The 20258-nt window shown below is 42.1% G+C and overlaps 1 protein-coding gene and 1 long non-coding RNA gene across 4 annotated transcripts in view; one reads left to right on the top strand and one right to left on the bottom strand.

Moving 5' to 3' along the window:
- The window catches only part of LOC130363040 (uncharacterized), a 28100-nt gene extending 16653 nt beyond the window's left edge, over positions 1–11447 (bottom strand). Inside the window, exons 1-2 of the long non-coding RNA XR_008891688.1 lie at positions 11270–11447; positions 9899–10049 (exon numbers count right to left, since the gene is read on the bottom strand). This is a non-coding gene — a long non-coding RNA (uncharacterized LOC130363040). The remainder of the gene's footprint in view (positions 1–9898; positions 10050–11269) is intronic.
- Positions 1–20258, top strand: part of USH2A (usherin) — a 1021568-nt gene that overhangs the window by 981657 nt on the left and 19653 nt on the right. For all 3 annotated transcript variants that reach the window (XM_056568336.1, XM_056568335.1, XM_056568334.1), the window contains 5 exons: positions 865–1074; positions 2941–3179; positions 10232–10452; positions 16343–16519; positions 19938–20021. In XM_056568336.1, coding sequence (XP_056424311.1) covers positions 865–1074; positions 2941–3179; positions 10232–10452; positions 16343–16519; positions 19938–20021 — 931 coding nt within the window. The remainder of the gene's footprint in view (positions 1–864; positions 1075–2940; positions 3180–10231; positions 10453–16342; positions 16520–19937; positions 20022–20258) is intronic.

The raw sequence follows: 20258 nt of genomic DNA, 5'->3' as shown, positions 1-20258 counted from the left end.
AAATGGTTCCTGATAAATAAGATTACACCTCCTCCCATATGTTTATTCCCTCCTTGATGAAAGCGAAATTTAATTTTCATGCAGATTCGGTGGAAATATGCTTAATAAGTGCTGAGTTTTATTTAGTCCCTAAATTGCTCGCTTTCTATTGGTGCAGGTGAAGGCAGACAAATTCTCATTACTGGCTATCTGATAACCTCTGGAGCTCAGTGTAGTAGAGCTGAGTTTGTCATTCCACACAAATCATGACTTTGCCGAATCCACCGACTGTCTATAGCAGTGTTTCCCAACCGGGGTGCCTCCAGCTGTTGCAAAACTACAACTTCCAGCATGCATTGTATCAGATGAGTGATGCCTTGGTCGCATGATTCTCCCCCCAGCTAGTTTCTATGCAAAAACTTCTAGAAGGCTGCGGGACATAGTCCAGTGTTTCCCAACCAGGGTGCAAAACTACTACCCCCAGCATACCCGGACAGCCTTTGGCTTTGCAACAGCTGGAGGCACCCTGGTTGGGAAACACTGTTCTAGACAAGATAAAATGAAATGGCATCTATCAGATATTTATAGAAAATTCTGTGATTGAAGCACTATCTATAGCAGTGTTCCCCAACCTGTGTGACCCAGCTGTTGCAAAACTACAACTCCCAGCATGCCCAGACAGCCTTCGGCTGTCTGGGCATGCTGGGAGTTGTAGTTTTGCAACAGCTGGAGGCACACAGGTTGGGAAACACTGGTCTAGTGTGTATAGGGGGCTTCCTGTCTCTACCCTAACATCTAAATGGACTTGCAGAATACTAAAGGGGAGATTTATAATGCGGATAAGGTATAGTTATGTATTTCCATGTCTCTTCCTCATCGGTCTAGGTCTGGGCTGTGAATTCTGCAGGAAGGACGTCCAGCTCCTGGGCACATTGTAGGACCGGACCTGCTGCCCCGGAAGGTCTACGGGCACCAGCTTTCCACAAAGTGTCATCTACATCGGTGGTTGCAAATATAACCCCTCCGACTAAGCCAAACGGTGTAGTCATCCTCTACAGGCTGTTCTCCAGGACTGGCAAGGGAGAGGACACTGTGGTAAGCACCCAGGATTTTTCCTTCGCTGTATTTTGCCACAAGGTGGCACTGTAGAGTACTTTCTTCTTTTTTGAGAAGTGCTAATTGTGCATACTTTGTCCCAGGGAGCATTGGTCGGCCCGACTCCCTACAACATTGGTCTCCAAAATGGGGAGCTCTAGCTGTTGAAAAACCATTGCCCTACATCATCTGGTGATGGGAGGGTGTTCCGTTCAATGTGCCCCCCACTGGCCAGTTATAGTCCATGAATGGACATTGAATAAAATGGGCAAAGGTCTTCCCTTCTGAAAAGAGCTGTGCCTAAAGCTGGCCATACCGTATACAGGGGTGTGGGATTAAAAAAAAAAAAAAACTACTTGTCAAACGGAACACATTCTACTTGTCCCTCATGAAAATCCACTTGTCCTGGTAGACAAAATAATTTCAACCAAAATAGTACGTAAATAAGGTTCTTCACTTTCGTTTTTTCCTCCTCGCCCTATATAATAGCCATAACTCATAAAACATTATTTTTCCATCTACAGACCCATATGATGCTTGTTTGTTGCGGGACCAATTAAACTTTGTAATGACACCTTTCATTTTTCCATAACCTATGCTCTGAAACCAAAAAAAAAATAATAATTATTTGTGAAGTGACCTTATTTTTTTTGCCATTCACCTTGTGGTCAAACTTACATGTTATTTTAATACTTTAGGTCAGCCTGATTACACCAATATCAAGTTTGTTTAATTTCCGTCATGTTTTACAAATAAAACATTTTTTATTACTTTTTAATAAAAAAAAAATAATTCCTGACCCCTTTAACATTTTTATTTTTCCATATACTGGGCTGTATGATGGCTCATTTTTTGGGTTGTAATCTGCTGTTTGTATAGGTGCCATTTCGGTATTGATCGGACTTTTTGAACACTTTTTACTTAAAGGGGTTTTCCGGGCAAAAATATTTTATCCCCTATCCAAAGGATAGGGGATAAGATGTCTGATTGCAGGGGGCCATGCATTCTATGCGGGAGCTGCGTCTCCAGTTTCGGAAACCTTGGGGTTTCCGGGACTGGGGACGTGACGTCATGCCAGTCCTTTTAGAAAGAGGTGTGCCTAACGCTGGCTATACATATTAGACTTCTGTTAGCCAAACATATCAATTTCAGCAGGAGCGGATGACCTCTTTGACGGGAGATGTTGGGGAAGACAAGGATGGAACAGTTGGAATCCATAATGGAGATCCTTTTGTTCTCAGGGGAGATAAGCTGCAGCAGGGATGTCCAGCTCCTTGGCACATTGTAGGACCGGCCCTGCTACCTCGGAAGGTCTACGGGCACCAGCTTTTAAAGTATTGCCGACATCAATGGTTGCAAATGTCTCAGGGAAGATAAGCTGCCGTCAGCAGGAAGGACGTTCTGCAGGAAGGACGTTGTAGGCACATTGTTGGACCGGCCCTACTGCCCCCCCATTAGTGCTTGCAAATGTCTCTTGTTCACAGGGGAGATAAGCTGCTGTCAGCAGGAAGTTCCTGGGCACATTTAAGGGCCGGCCCTGCTGCCCAAGAAGGTCTACGGGCACCAAATGTCTTAGGGGAGATAAGCTGCCATCAGAGGTGTCTGGCAGGGGTTTTCTCCCCTCTTTAAATTCAGTATGCATTGATGCTTGGGCATTTAGGTTTATGGGGGATGGTAGAGATAGCTCTTGAGGTCTACAGCTATATGAAGTGTATGGTCAGCCTAAAGTGAATCTTGGCACTGCTTCAATTTCACACTAGTGATCAGAAATGACGGAAACTGGTGGCAGATACCAAGGTAGCAGTCTCCAAACCACTTCAGTCATCACTAATGTAATGATACTAATACAATGCCTTATTTCCATAGGCATCTGAAGGAACATCCAACCAGCAGACCATTCATGATTTGAAGCCCTTCACCAACTACTCCATAGGCGCTGAGGCCTGCACATGTCTGCATTGTTGCAGTAAAGGTCCCGTCGCTCGGCTTACGACTCTCCCGGATTCGCCTTCCAACCAGCGACCTCCACACGTTACGCATAAAACTTCAAGGGCAGTGTCACTGTGGTGGAGTGTGCCGGGGTCACCTAATGGCATTATTCAAAGGTAAGGGCCTAATTTCTGTGACATTTAGAAATATCTTATAATTAATTAACTAAATGTCATATTTCAGTCAAACCAATGATATATTAAGTGGCTGGCAGGGGGGTTTTAATCATATCATGCTGTTCGTCTTTGGGATGCATGAAGGGATCTATACATTTTTAAGACAGGGTGAACCATGGACATTTTTCATAATCTGACGGCGGGGAAGGGGGGTTTATATGAAGAAAAAAGTTGTATCTTCGAGAGTGAATAACCTTAGGGATGATATGGAAAATGACTAGTTTTTTGCAATTAGGGGAGAATATGAAAGTCAAGGTATTGGACACATTATTATTGTTACTGTTCTAAATATTGTTCTAAATTATAGGAATGGACAATGGAAAAGGCATCAGCCACCCCTACCATTCCCACAGTACATGATCATAGCCCTGATGACCTGAACTGACAGCTGTGCCGCAGTCTGGCCAGTACTTGCCGCTGTCATACGAACATAAAAATACATCCATATTATACTAGTTTGTACCCAGCCTAATGAAGTGATCAACCTCTTCTTCAGAACACCCATCCATACAGGGGCGGACTGACAACACTCAGGGCCCCAGGACCAAATAAAACAATGGCCCCTGTGAGGCTCCGCCCCTGACCACACCTCTGCCACACCCCTATCCCACTCAAATCCCTCCTAATGCCCCATCCTTACACACAAAATAAAAGAAAATATATAACAAGTTAACATTCACAGAATCTGCCGGGCAACAAACATATTAGGCATCACATTTTTTCAGCACATTTTCTAACTTTTCCTTACTCTCAGTGCACAAAATAATTCCTCCCTAGATGCTCTGCACAGTATAAAGGAGTATGTGTGTTGGGGGAAAGGGTAGGGGGATTGGGTAGTGGTGGGTAGTTAATTTCCCCTCCCCTATTAGGTAGATGCCCCCAGTAGGTAGGTGGGATTTCCCCCTATAAGGTAGACCGTCCCATGAGGTCTGTAATGCCCACAGTAGGTAAGTAGTAGGTAATGCCCCCAGTGGGTAGGTTGTAGGTGATGTCCCCAGTGGGTAGGTTGTAGGTGATGCCTCCAGTGGATAGGTTGTAGGTGATGCCTCCAGTGGGTAGGTGATGTCCCTATTAGGTAGTATGTAATGTCCCTAGGTAGGTTGTAGGTAATGTCCCCAGTAGGTAATGCCCAAGGTAGGCAATGCCCCCAGTAGATAGTGCCCCCCAGGTTAGTAATGCCCCAAGTAGGTAGTTCCATTAGTAGTTAGTGCTCCCAGTAGATAGTGCCCCTCCGGTAGGTAATGATCCCAGTAGATAGTGACCCCCCAGGTAGGTTATGCCCCTAGTAGGTAGTTCCCTCAGTAGTTAGTGCCCCTCAGTAGATGGTGCCCCCAGGTAGGTCCTGCCTCCAGTAAGTAGTTTCCTCAGGCAGGTATTGCCCCAGGTACGTAAGGCTCCCAGTAGATAGTGACCCCAGTGGGTAGTGGCTACCCCTAGCAGCCCCTTTTCAGATTTTAGAGGGCCTGCAGCCTGTCCTAGTCTCTAAGTGAGGATGGGCATGGGAAGGGAATAGATAGATATGAGATATATGGATGGATATATATGGGATAGATAGATATGAGATAGATAGATATTCAAGAAGAAAGGCTGCTGCAGCACACAAATGTTGTGAATCAAGTAGTTTTATTCCAAGCCCTGAATACTGCGCTGCAGCTGCCTTTCTTCTTGAATACTTGGAACCTCCTGACCTTAGCTATATTGCCGCTTGCCCCAATTGCCTACTTCTACTGATGTGCTGCCCTTCCTGGACTTTTAGACAGATAGATAGAAGCACGCTTGAGAAAGGCTACAAGTGGGTAGCTGAATCCTCGCTGACATGGGTGAATAAACTGCATTCGTTTTTGACGAAAAATGCAGAAGCCAGCGGTATGATAGACTTCACCTTTTATTGTAATTCAAGTTAAAACTTTGACATGAACGTCTCAAATACATGTGATAAAACCTCCTGGACAAGCAACATGACGCGTTTCAGGTCATGTGACCTTTCATCAGATGCATGATGGCTTCTGACCCTTCATCAGATGCATACCGCTGGATTCTGCATTTTTCATCCTGAGTTGGAGGCTTCAATTTGCCGTGGATCGGGTGAGCTGACATTCCTTGTATATACATCTTTTTTGTCTAGATAGATAGATAGATATGAGATAGATATGAGATAGATATGAGATAGATGGATAGATATGAGATAGATGATAGATAGATATTAGATAGAATAACAGGAGAATACAGCAGCACACTGCTAGCACAAAGATATAGATGAAACATGAGTATATAGATAAAACATGAGTATATAGATAGAACATGAAAAGCTATACAGCTGTAATGCAATAAATGAAGATATGAAACTATGAAAATATGAGGTACTTAGCTTGCAAATTTGGCGCCAAATAGCTTGGACCGTCCCACCACGGTAAGGTGACCTCATTCTGGGACGGACCCTACACTGTGTATATGCCTCTGTGTGAACAGTACAGCAGGCATGCAAGGTCTGAAACATCCAAGGCACCTTATATACACCTAATCGAGGTGGGTGGGGTGCAGGAGCCAACATGGAGGTAGCCACTCCCCCGTATGTGTAATACAACCTCTATTAGGTGTATATAAGGTGCCTTGGATGTTTCAGACCTTGCAATTCCTGTTGTACTGTTCACACAGAGGCATATACACAGTGTAGGGTCCGTCCCAGAATGAGGTCACCTTACCGTGGTGGGACGGTCCACGCTATTTGGCGCCAAATTTGCAAGCTAAGTACCTCATATTTTCATAGTTTCATATCTTAATTTATTGCATTACAGCTGTATAGCTTTTCATGTTCTATCTATATACTCATGTTTTATCTATATACTCATGTTTCATCTATATCTTTGTGCTAGCAGTGTGCTGCTGTATTCTCCTGTTGCTGTATATTTAGCCCAGCAGCTTGCACCTGCAAGCCAGGTTTTTACAATAGTATGGATCAATAGTGCTGGTCAATTTATCCTTTGGTTGTATTAGATAGATAGATATGAGATAGATAGATATGCGATAGATATGAGATAGATAGATATGAGATAGATAGATAGATATGAGATAGATAGATAGGATAAAGTGTTCCCCCAACCAGGGTGCCTCCAGCTGTTGCAAAACTACAACTCCCAACATGTCTGGACAGCCGAAGGCATGCTGGGAGTTGTAGCTTTAAAACAGCTGGAGCTACCCTGGTCAGGAAACATTAAGAAATTGCCCATTTAACTCCCAATGACCCCCCAAACAGCAATTTGCCCCTCAACCTTTTCCTTCCAGAAAATTACCTGTTGTATTGGTGGCCACAGCAGTGGGCAGGGGAAGTCTTCCTTTTCCCCTTCGGCGCGGGCGGGTGTCATAGTCCGTGGTGGATAAATCAAAATCACCCATAAGGGTTTCCCCAGGATACATTTACATTCATCTCAAATTCCCACTCAGGCTTGCGCCCTCCTGGGACTAATTTCCCAAACTCGGGAACCCTAAATTTAAAATGTAACCTTTATTATTCCTAATTAAAATGTGGTTTATGAGAAATCAAACATAATGTGGATTAAAACCACAGTATTGGATCAGTTTAGGGTTAACTTATTGTATTCCCATGTATGGTCAAAAATGATCCCTCCAGTCAGGAGGCAACTTCAGATCTGCGGGATAATTTCCCTTTTAGTTTAACTCTTTTCACATCATGTTTTAAATTTCCTGTTCCAATGTTGCTGTTTAAAAGTACACATTGACACCCGTCCCCCCCCCCCCCCCCGATGTTTGGCCAGCTGCAACCGGCTTTATCAAGGGTCAAGGTGGGAGTGATCATTTCTTACTTTAAATGGGAATACAATAAATTAACCCTAAACTGATCCAATACTGTGGTTTTGATCCAAATTTCTCACAAACCAATTTTAATTAGGAATAATAAAGGTTACATTTAAAATTTAGGGTTCCCGAGTTTGGGAAATTAGTCCCAGGAGGGCGCAAGCCTGAGTGGGAATTTGAGATAAATGTAGTCCGTGGTGGAGCAGGAAGCAAAGCACCTGCCTGCTTCAATAGCAGTGGGGGGGGGGGGGGGGGTAGGGGGAGGAGCGTCCCCCTGTTCTCCTCCCAGAGAGGCATTGTGGGTGCCTCTGCACTCACCTTAAAGGTCTGGGGGCTAACTATTTAAAAAAAGAAAACAGTGCTGCAGCGGCGGGCCCCTTTGCAGGTTAGAGTGCCCCACCATAAATCCGGCCTACTGTGCTGCGGCTGCTGCAGGGTGGGTACAGCAGGGACCCGGGACCCTTACTGGGGTACTGGATGTACACCACTGACGGTGGCCCTGAGCAGCGGTGGCAGGCCCCTGACCCTGCCAGGCCCTCGGACCACGTCCAAACGGATTGGCCGATCAGTCCGCCCCTGTATCCACATCGTTCTAACACCCTATGAGTGCCAATTGTCTAGTTTTATCTGGAGTCATGCTGCCTTTGAATTTGTGTCGTTATTCTGTGTGTCATCCCCTGATGAACCCCTTGCTCTATTAATGATAGGGGAGGAGAAACACATTGGGATTGTCAATGTGTACCTAAAGGGGTTATACCAGCTGTATAAACCTTTTACCCCTGACCCGATAATGGATAACCTGGAGAAATTGTGATATCCACCTTGTTTATCATATTTGTCTATGATGACCTCTTGATATTTTTGATGTCTTAACATGTATCTAATAAATGCTAAGTTTTATTCTGACCTTTTTCCAATCAGCAATAGCTATTTATAGTTATAGCCTTTGTCATTTGAATATCTTCTGCATCTTTCTATACCTCAGTGATATTCTAGTTGAATATCATTTTTGTCTTCAGTAGAACTAATTTACATCCTTTACATCGGGTGACTCTTTCTTTTGGAGGAGATTTTGGATTGGCTAATGTGAGATATTGTTTTTCCTTTTTAGAGAGAGCTAATTTACATACCTTTCCCCCCCCCCCCCCCCATATTGCCTTGATAAAACACTGGGTCTCTTCAATGAGAATGAGGACTATCCTATTTAAAAAAGCTTTATACGCTCTTGTTGTTTTTTGTTTCACCCATATCATGCACAGTCGCCATCTCTAGTCCTACAGTGTAATTTGTTTCACTCCAGCACAGCTACATATTTCAATATTGAAACTGAGTCAAGTGATCACACAGAAAATCAGTGTTTCATGTGTCAATGGAAGTGTTCTGTCCTGAGTCAGCTGACTTTCTGTAAATACCAGATGACATCATCACCTACCATATCCCTCCCTTTTAACTTTCAGACCTCTCCCCTCCAGCTCTATCTGTATACTACTACTATTGCTATCTCTATGGGATCAATATATACAGTATAGTAGTTATACACCTCCCCTCCCGCTCTATCTGTATACTGCTACTTCTATCTCTATAGGATCTGGATATATAGTAGTTATACACCTCCCCTCCAGCTCTATCTGTATACTGCTACTGCTATCTCTATAGGATCAGGATATATAATAGTTCTACACCTCTCCTCCCAGTTCTGTCTGTATGCTGCTGCTATTTCTATGAGATCAGGATATATATTACTTCTAGGGATGTAAGAAAAAATCAATTTCCGCGATTATCGCGATTTTTTGTTCCGCGATACTGAATCGATTTTAAAATTCTGAGAATCGATTTTTTTTTATCAATTATTATAATTAACATTTACTGTATTTCACTCACTGAGTCACAGTCCTATTTGTCTGTCTTATTTTTTTTATAACACTTAAATTCCTGACCACTAGTTGGCAGTGTACCTGTTATCAGCTCTGTCCCACTTGCAGGCTGCTACCGCGAGACTACAGACTCAGAATAAACAGGAAGGAGAACGTACGCACTCACAGGACAACTCTCGCGGGATCTTGTTCTTTCTCAACTAGAATAAGTTTTCCCAAGCTTTTAATAGGGAATATCGCGATATATCGTGATATATCGCCAACATGACAGTATCGCGATATATTGCGATATATCGAATCGCCACCCTGGTATCGCGATTCGAATCGAATCGCCAAATTATTGGCGATTCACATCCCTAATTACTTCTACACCTCTCTTCCCCACTCACTGTATCCTGCTGTTATCTCTATACGATCAGGATATATAGTAGTATTACACCTCCATCCCAGGTCTATCTGGATACTGCTGCAGCTATCTTTATGGGATTAGAATATATAGTAGTTATACATCTCCCCTCCAATCTGTATACTGCTGCTATCTCTATGGGATCAAGATATATAGTACTTTTACACCTCCCTCCCAGCTCTATCTGTATACTGCTGCTGCTACCTGTATTGGATCAGGATATATAGTTGTTATACACCTTCCATGAGGCGGTGTTTACACATTGCATTTTTCCTTCTTTTTTTATTCAATTTTTTGATTCACTTACATTATTACAGCTTTAGGTGTCATTTTTACATCAACTTTGGAAAATTGCAGCAAAATCAAGACCAAAACGCAGTGAAAATTTGTAAAAAATGCTGTAAGAATGCAACATGTTAACACAGTCTGAAGCCTTCAAATGTTCATAAAACACCTCAATTGTGATTATAGGTCAAATCACTTTCTCCTTGTAGCAATATTTCTCTAAAAAATGCACTTTGAATAAGAATCAGAATTACACATAATGTGAACTGACACCAACTTACTTATAAGTCTTAGTTATTTAGGCTTCTGGTTGCTGGAATCTAGCCTGGTGATTAGCTTGGTCTTAGGTGAACTGCAGCGATGAGACTCCACACTCTCCCCTCTGCAAAGCCAGAGTATTTATGTAGGCAGCATGGGAAAATCATTTCTGTTCTGAAATAGAAATCCAAATGGCTAAAAAACCCATGCCTGTTACATCAAGTAAGACAGGTAAGCACAAGGCCTACACAAGAACCTTTACATTATTCTCTAATAATAGCCTATGCCACTTAATATAAGCAAAAAATAAATCCCCGGAGTGCCTGTAATATTATTTCTCACATATTTTCCTGTAGGTATGAAGTCCACACACTGGTGACCTGTCCTCCATCAATGGTCCATACTGTTGGGGAATTTTGCGTCGAAGGAGGCTTGGAAGTGAAATATTCTGGCGAGGAGAAGTCATGTGACGTTACAGATCTGCAGCCATTCACCACATACAAGCTGAGGGTGACTAGCTACAACTCAGAAGGAAGTGCTGACTCTGACTGGGTCCATGTCACAACCTTAAAAGAAAGTAAGAATGTATGGAGTCTGGTGTGAGCGATGGGTTAGTGTTTCTCAACTGGGGTGCCTCCAGCTGTTGCAAAACTACAACTCCCGGCATGCCCGGACAGCCTATGGCTGTCCGGGCATGCCGGAAGTTGTAGTTTTGCAACAGCTGGAGGCACTGTTGTTGGAAAACATTGGGTTATATGGTGACCAGCAGGGCTGTGTGCACATAAGCTGTATGGAGACAATGTATCCCAATATGTAAAAATAGATTTATTTACCTTAAAAGGGCACTGTCAGATATAAAAACTTTTTATATGTTGTACATCTTGGCAAAACAGTAGTTTTTCTAATATACTTCTTTAAAAAAAACTCACATTTTATTAAAGAAAACTGCCTTTGGAGGTCCTACCACTAGGGGTCTCCATACGTCCTGGGACACTGATGAGTCCCACAGCAGCATGAGGGTGTCCAAAGGTCATGGACACGGGATGGATGATTGACAAGGCTTCAGGAGGAACACAGCCTGTAGCAACACAGCTGTAACAGAGTTTTACCAATCATGTGCCTCCAGCTGTTGCAAAACTACAACTCCAAGCATGCCTGGACAGTCAAAGGATGTCTGGGCATGCTGGGAGTTGTGGTTTTGCATAAGCTGAAGGCAACACAGCTGCAAACACTGTGCCTCCGACTATTCCAAAACTACAGGTCCCAGCATTACAGGACTCGCAAGGGATTATACACACGAATGACATAGGAACAAAAAATGTATGGTAAAAACCCCTGTACTTTTAGCACTAAATCATTGCACTAATTTAGGAAGATGTAAGGTATACACTCACCATATTGTCTTAGGTGGTAGAGTTCAGGCAATCTCTAAAAAGTCAGGGAGAGGGAGGAGTCATCACAGTGCAGGCAAGAGAAGGACACGCCCCCTCCCTTTGGGAAGATGAAAAAGACATTAAGCAGCTGTAATATGCTATTTTTTTGTGAAGTATGGGTGCTTGAGACATAATTAGATGTACATGATCAGGATGAGGTACTGAGTAACATATAACAGTTTAGTTTTTTGTGGGACCTGACAGGTACGCTTTAACATTGGGATATAAATGGATTGATTCTAAATTTTATGGTGGTCTAAGGCATTAAGAGGGTTATAAGTAAAATCAGGATTCTTCTGAGGGTCTTGTCCTAGTTGGCTCCCTAGAATAGAACTGTTGCCTATTGTTCCAACCCCTAAAAACCAGTCCTAATAGTTAGGGACCCTCACTAAAGAATATAGGAGCTAGAGTGGTGAAGTACCCGATAACAGCCAGACTGTACATTCTACCTATAGCGGCCACTACAGGGCAATTGCAGCATTACACTCTGGACTAGTTTCCCTCTATGTAAGGCAGTGTTTCCCAATAAGTGAACCCCCAACTGTTGCAAAACTACAACTCCAGGTGTTGCAACAGCTAGTGACACACGGGTTTGGAAACATTGATGTAATGTATGGGAAAGCAAGTTCTTCCAGAGCGGCTCTGCCCTTAGGCATATTGAGAGGGTACTTGAGAATGGACCCCCCTCTATGAAATATGGATGCCCTAAGAGGACACGCCCCTTTAATCCCTGTATGGCCTAATAGGACATATTTCTTAAATCCCACTATGCCCTAATATGACTTATCCCATTAACCCACTATAGCCTAATAGGACGAATTCCAGTTATCCCACTATGCCCTAATCGGATTTATCTCATTAATCCCACTATTCCCTAATAGAATGTATCCCATTAATCCCACTATGACCTAATAGGACATATCCCATTAATACCACTGTACCCTAATAGGACATATCCCAGTAATCTCACTATGCCTCAATAAAATGTATAAAATGAATCCCACTGTGCACTAATAGGGCGTATCCCATTATTCCCACTAAGCGCTAATAGGACGTATCTCATTAATCTCACTATTTCCTAATAAAATGTATTCTGTTTATTCCCATATGCCCTAATAGGATGTATCCCATTAATCCCACTATACCCTAAAAGGACCTATTGCTTTTATCCCTCTATGTCCTAACAGGATGTATTCCGTTATTCTTACTATGCCCCAATAGGACGTATCCCATTAATCCCACTATACCCTAATAGGATGTATCATATTTATACCACAATGCCCTAATAGGATGTATCCCAGAAAGCACACTATATCATAAAAGGACGTATCCCATTTATCCCACTATGTCCTAATAGGACGTATTCTATTATTCTTACTTTGCCCCAATAGGATGTATCTCATTAATCCCACTATACCCTAATAGGACATATCCCATTATTTATACATATTGATCAGAATGTTAGTTTTTTCCCCATAATTGATTCTATGTTTTCTATATGTGTTGTGATAAATAGCCATGTCCTTGCCATGACAACAAAGTTACTTTCATGATATCCGGTGTGAACGGGGCCGCGATGATCATGATCCCATCCGCACATGTATTGATTCATTAGCTACTAAAATAAATTATTATTCACAAATTGCTTTTTAGATGCTGTTTTTTTTCTTTTTTGTAACAATCGGGACGAGAGCTAATGGCTGGGAGAGAAGCCGAACAAATGAGCGGGTGACACAACTGCATAATTGACTTACTTAGAAGCCCACTTTATAGGAACATTTAATCAATCTGTACCGTCCTCTGGGCGCTGCGGCCATAAATACTGAACCTGCCTGGCATCATTTATCTGAGAAATAGTGCCAGCCATACTAATCACCCCATAGACTGTACTTATAGATACAGGATGGATACACTGGGGCAAAAAAGTATTTAATCATCATAGGTATACCTCAACTATGAGAGACATAATGAGAAAAAAATCCATAAAATCACATTGTCTGATTTTTTAAGAAATTGTTTGCAAATTATGGTGGAAAATAATTATTTGGTCACCTACAAACAAGCAAGATTCCTGGCTCTCACAGACCTGTAACTTCTCCTTTAAGAGTCTCCTCTGTCCTCCACTCCTTACCTGTATTAATGGCTCCTGTTTGGACATTTTATCAGTATAAAAGACACCTGTCCACAACCTCAAACAGTCCCACTCCAAACTCCACTATGGTCAAGACCAAAGGGCTGTCGACGGACACCAGAAACAAAATGGTAGACCTGCACCAGGCTGGGAAGACTGAATCTGCAATTGGCAAGCAGCTTGGTGTGAAGAAATCAACTGTGGGAGCAATTATTAGAAAATTTAAGGCATACAAGACCACTGAATCTCCCTCAATCTGGGGCTCCACGCAAGATCTCACCACCTGGTGTCAAAATGATCACAAGAACGATGAGCAAAAATCACAGAACCACATGGGGGGACCTAGTGAATGACCTGCAGAGAGCTGGGACCAAAGTAACAAAGACTTCCATCAGTAACACACTACACCGCCAGGGACTCAAATCATGCGGTGCCAGACGTGTCCCCCTGCTTAAGCCAGTACATGTCCGGGCCTGTCTGAAGTTTGCTAGAGAGCATTTGTATGATCCAAAAGAGTATTGGGAGAATGTCATATGGTTAGATGAAACCAAAGTAGAATTTTTTGGTAAAAACTCAACTTGTCGTGTTTGGAGGAGAAAGAATGCTGAGTTGCATCCAAAGAACACCATACCTACTGTGAAGCATGGGGGTGGAACCATCATGCTTTGGGGCTGTTTTTCTGCTAAGGGACCAGGACGACTGATCTGTGTAAAGGAAAGAATGGATGGGGCCATGTATCGTGAGATTTTAAGTGAAAACCTCCTTCCATCAGCAAGGGCATTGAAGATGAAACATGGCTGGGTCTTTCAGCATGACAAGGATCCCAAACACACCGCCCGGGCAATGAAGGAGTGGCTTCGTAAAAAGCATTTCAAGATCCTGGAGTGGCCTAGCCAGTCTCCAGATCTCAACCCCATAGAAAACGTTTGGAGGGAGATGAAAGTCCGTGTTGCCCAGCGACAGCCCCAAAACATCACTGCTCTAGAGGAGATCTGCATGGAGGAATGGGACAAAATAACAGCCACAGTGTGTGAAAACCTTGTGAAGACTTACAGAAAACGTTTGACCTCTGTCTTTGCCAACAAAGGGAATATAACAAAGTATTGAGATGAACTTTTGTTATTGACCAAATACTTATTTTCCACCATAATTTGCAAATAAATAAAAATCAGACAATGTGATCTTATGGATTTTTTTTTCTCATTCTGTCTCTCATAGTTGAGGTATACCTATGATGAAAATTACAGCCTCTCATCTTTTTAAGTGGGAGAACAATCACAATTGGTGGCTGACTAAATACTTTTTTTGCCCCACTGTAGATAGATAGATATGAGACCTATAGATAGGAGATAGATAGATCAGTGTTTCCCAACTAGGGTACCTCCCGCTGTTGCAAAACTACAACTCCCAGCATGCTGGGAGTTGTAGTTTTGCAACAACTGGAGGTGCTCTGGTTGAAAATACTGAGATACATAGATAGATGGATATTAGATAGATAGCTAGATAGATAGATAAAGTCCCAATATGAGCAGCACATCAAGATAAGTAAGTAATTTTGAACGGGGTGCAAGCATACTTGGAGCCTCGGTCGCCGGTTCCTTAATCCATAAAAAACAAATAGATGCAGCACACCACAGCTTGAAAATCACGGTGAAAGGTTTATTCCATAGTGTATTCCAATAGATAGATAGATTGATAGATAGATAAAAAGAAAAATCACAAAAGCACTCAAGTGAAAAAAATAGTTGTACAATGAGTAGGTGGAGGCAATTGAAACTGATCAAGACCACCAATCCTTCTGCAACATTAAAAAAAATAATGCCAGCGCAGCACTCCATAAAGTGAAAAAGGTTTGAGAAAGATCCTGGAGAGGATTGAAACGTTGCTGCTCTTACATGTTTTTTGATGGAATAAATTCGCCTTTTTCACATTATGAAGTAATGCACTGGCTTTATTTTTTATAGATAGATAAATAGGTAGGTAGCAGATAAATGCAGCACACCAAGCGGATAAAATATTTTTCAAGATATTAAATAGATAGATATGAGATAGATAGATAGATAGGAGATAGATATATATGATATATAAATATATATATATATATATATATATATATATATATATATATGAGATAGATAGATAGATATTAGAAAGATAGATATTAGATAGATAGATAGATATGAAATAGATAGATAGATATGAGATAGATAGATAGATAGATATTAGAAAGATAGATATTAGATAGATAGATATGAGATAGATAGATAGATAGATAGATAGATATGAGATAGATAGATAGATATTAGAAAGATAGATATTAGATAGATAGATATGAGATAGATAGGAGATAGATAGATAGGAGATATATATGATATATATATATATATATATATATATATATATATGAGATAGATAGATAGATAGATATGAGATAGACAGATATTAGAAAGATAGATAGATATTAGATAGATAGATATGAGATAGATAGGAGATAGATAGATAGGAGATAGATAGATAGCTATGAGATAGATTATTTATATATATATATATATATATATATATATAATCTATGTTCCAAAAAAGAACCGCACTCTTAACGGTGGATGCGGGTGCAAGCTGGCCAAGCCTGGGTCAAGGGCTCCCACAGATAACCAGTCGGACAAAAGCAGCCGCACACCGGTCTAGATGAATATGTGTCAGGCTTTATTCATCAGATGCAGCGACATTTCGACCGTCTCACACACATCACTCTGCAGAGAGACTTGCATGTATTGGATTATAAGCCTATAGTGTGTAAGTAGAAGTAGTACAGCGCCCCCCTCAGGTTCTATAACTATATCTTTTTTGTGAGATGACCTGCTGTATTGAATTATCACGGTTCTTCCATCCAATGTTTGATCTAGAACCAGAGTACAGAACCCCCTTCCATGTTTCCAGCAATATAACCACCATATTCCTGGACTGGAGACAGAGCTTCCAGCTTAATGGGCAGCTAAAGGAGTTTGTCCTGACGGAGAGGGGGCAGCGTGTGTACAGCGGCCTGGACCCCAGTGTATTCATCCAGAAGATCACAGATAAAAGTAAGTGTCCACTTATACTGGGATCCAAGTACATCTCTGAATAGGACTAAGGGCTAGGTCATCCAAAGTTAACCAGGCCCAGTATTGTACTTAACATAAGGAACACGAGTGGCTCGTAATGAAAGGGTCTTAGTACAGTATGAGTCTCTAAACAATCACATAGCAGGTTCCTGCAGTCACCAGTAGGTGGAATACATTGCATACAGATTAATACAACTCCCACTGAGTTTAAAACTAGCTGTACACTTCTATATGCCAGTAGCTCCCCCTAGAGGCGGCTGCAAACAGAGCTGTATCATTTATGATGTCAGAAATCAGAGCTCCCCTATCAGATATATGTAGAACAGAATTTTAAAACTTAAAATTTCATGGTGGACATTACCCTTTACATTAAAAGATTTGGTACATTTGGTGAAGATGAGTGGGAGTTTTTCCATGGAGTCCTGTGACTACTGTAGGGTTGTAGGTAGTCTTTCCTTTGTTGGGGACAAAGATTCAGCTTGTTGCATTAGCTCTGGCATTAAATACCCTCGCCAAGACATAGTGGCATCTTGGTGACACCTGAGGGAGTATATTCTACCGACCTGCCCATGTTTTTGGCAAGTCCCTATGCCTAGGGAAGCCCCGTTTCAGAGGGGCTGTGGTTTACATCAAGAAGAGGTGACCCCATAATAAATCAATCCTTGTCCATCCTAGGACAAGCCTGCAGTATCCCAGTACCTGGTCTACTCAATTCTGCAGTACATGATCCTTCCCACATGGTTTCTCCATTGTCTAGTCTGGCTCAGGCCAATGAAGGATTTCCGATGAGCTTTGGCTGCTGGGCTGAAACTCAGTCCTGGCTCTGCCCATAAAATAATACAAATAAAGCTTCAACTAGTCAGACTAGGTCATTCACAGTGAATTTTTACAGCATTGCGTGAACTATACATACACCAACAAGCTGCTATCAGGCAACACTGAAAGGATATCTAAAATTTGTATTCTGTCTTCAAGAGAGAGAGGGAACTACTAAAAGTCAGAAGGGAGAAGAAGGAACAAGTGCCCTACTGCAGTTATTGGACTCCGAGATGGCATCTGTGCTACTTTGAAAACCTTATTGCCCTTCACAATGATATACAATATTGTAGCATACAAAACTGTATTACAAATCTTCTAAACCATCTACTACTGCAGGTGGCCAACCTGTGAAGATCCCTCTCCAGCAGTATATATGGGACTGTATCCTTAAGTTAAAGCAACACTTCAGTGCAATGCCAGATTCCTCTCCCAGCATAAGTATGGTGACTGTAAATGGCTGCCCTGCTCCCCCTCTTACCGGGCACTCTGATTTCACAATATGATGCCAGCTTTGATCCCCACCACATTGCCAATTCAAACAGTGGAAGTATTGAGGACCGGAAGTAACTTTGAGGGTGTAACTCTATGAAACACTTAGTGAGTCTTATATTAAGAAAGTGACTTCTGGTCCACACACAGACCCCAGTGTGATTCGGCTGGTAACACTAGAGAGCAGCTGGCACCGGAAGTGTTGTCCTTTTAGGAAAACGGAGCGCTGGAGTAGAGGACCGTTTTCCCTCACCATTGCGCTGGACTAACCCTTTAACCTTCCAAGGGGAATCCTACCGCCTCCTCTAAAGGAAAACTCTTCTGTGAACCACATCTTCTGTGCCTTAAATGGACTGTCTGCTCTAACTGCTTCCACAGAGAAACCTCTAAAGTTAAAGATACTTTGGCTATGTTCACACTGAGTAAATCAAGAGTAATTCAAGCCGAAAAATTTACGAGCGGAAAAAAGAATCTTATTTTCGTGCAAAATTTGCGCGCTGAATTGGGGGAGAAAGAAGTGAAGGGGTTTTCAGACATTTCCGTGCGAGTTCCGCGCGAAAACTATGTCGGGCGGAATTTTTTTTTTTACCATTGACTTCTATTGATTTCTGCTAGCGAATTCCGCTTGAAGAATGAACATGCTCATTCTTCAAGCGGAACAGAATTCAGCGTCGGAAATCCACTAGCAGAATTTCCGCAGTGTGAACAGGACAGCGGAAAAAACAATGGGGAGAGGAGATATGACTTAATTTGGAGCGGAGAATTCAAGAGGAATTACTCGAATAAATTCCTCTTGAATTACTCAGTGTGAACGCGCCCTTTAGGTTCACAATTGTCTAGTCATCATTACAGGTAAAATAAGGTTTGAACATGTCACCATTTTTCTCATTAAATATATTTCCAAAGCTGCTACTGACATGAAATTTTCACCAGATGTTGGTAACAACCCATCTAATGCATACATACAAAGCACCAAAACCAGAAACCAAATTAGATCAGAAATTAAGTTATGTGTAATAATGTGAAATGACACAGGCAAAAAAGGCATGGAAAGCCAAGACAAAAGCTGAAATCAATCATTGATTAAAAGGCAATCCAGACCCTTGTCAGTGCAAATCAACTGGTTCATTCCCTCGAGGAGTCCCTATAACAAAGGTCGAAATGGGCCCCCCTATTATGGTGTCTGTTTTTGCTCCCTGGGACAGAAAGGTCTTCTGTTTTTATTTCTTTCTATTTGCTTCTGTTTATTTCTATTTGCTTTCTATGACCAATATGTCAATTTGCCCATCAATTAATTTGATGACATTGAAATTCCCTGGAGAGAAGGCCAAAGACACTTGTTGGGAGATTCAAAAATACCTGGGGTTAGTGGGTACCCTTGTCTCAAAGTAACAGTATTAAATGAGAAAAATGGTGACGTGTTCAATACCTATTTCACCCGCTGTATTTGCACGAAACATCACTGGCACGTCAGCACCCAACTATAGTAGTGCATCATGGTCATAGACTACATGTGCAGACCCCTCATTGACAAAGATTGCTGAGTCCACAAGGACGGTGCTCAGGGTCCAGCTATCGCCCTGTAGCTGCTGTGAAATGACCACACTGGCCTTACAAACCATTTATCATCTCTCCTTAGGTACCACACACCCCCTCCATTCATGTCTATGGGAGGGGGCGTGACGTCCGTCACGCCCCCTCCCATAGACATGAATGGAGGGGGCGTGGTGTGATATCACTAGGGGGCGTGGACGTGACGTCACATCCCCGTTTCAGAGGCAGCGCCCGGCACAGAATATATCTTATCCGCTATCCTTTGAATAGGGGATAAGATGTATAAACCCAGAATACCCCTTTAACTGCTCATGTTCCCCCACTTCTGGACGAGATAAGACCAATGAAGAAACAAGAAGCCTAGCCAAGGTTCATAAACTCTATGGTTATGTAAAATTAGGCAAACCTGACCTGGGTCCTGGCCAACAATGTTGTTATAATGGCACATATTGCCCTTTAGGGATAACACATGATGAGCAACAAAAGCATCACAAAAAGTGTACTTACATACTTTTTATATCTTCTGTTTCTACAGCCTTCTATTTCCAGGTGAAGTGCACAACGGATATGGGAAGTGTGAGCACGCCAATAGTGAAATACAGCTCCGCCACGGGACTAGGTAATTCCAGCCAACAAAACTGCTATGCAAAAATGTATTTTATATCATTTCATGGTTCTGGGCATAAGTTCTTCGCCAAACTCTGGCCCTTCAGATTTTGCAAAACTACAACTCCCACAACTCCTAGTGTAATTCCTAATTTCCCCTGTGGTGGCACCGCAGAGAAACTAAACACAGCAAGGATATCCCTAAGTTAACAGATGGTCGGTGAAGTGCAAGATGGGGGAAGACTGTGGG

Source organism: Hyla sarda, chromosome 3 (assembly GCF_029499605.1).
Source record: "Hyla sarda isolate aHylSar1 chromosome 3, aHylSar1.hap1, whole genome shotgun sequence".
NCBI lineage: Eukaryota > Metazoa > Chordata > Amphibia > Anura > Hylidae > Hyla > Hyla sarda.
The sequence above is the reverse complement of the archived record's forward strand: the minus strand, read 5'-3'. Positions and strand labels throughout refer to the sequence as shown.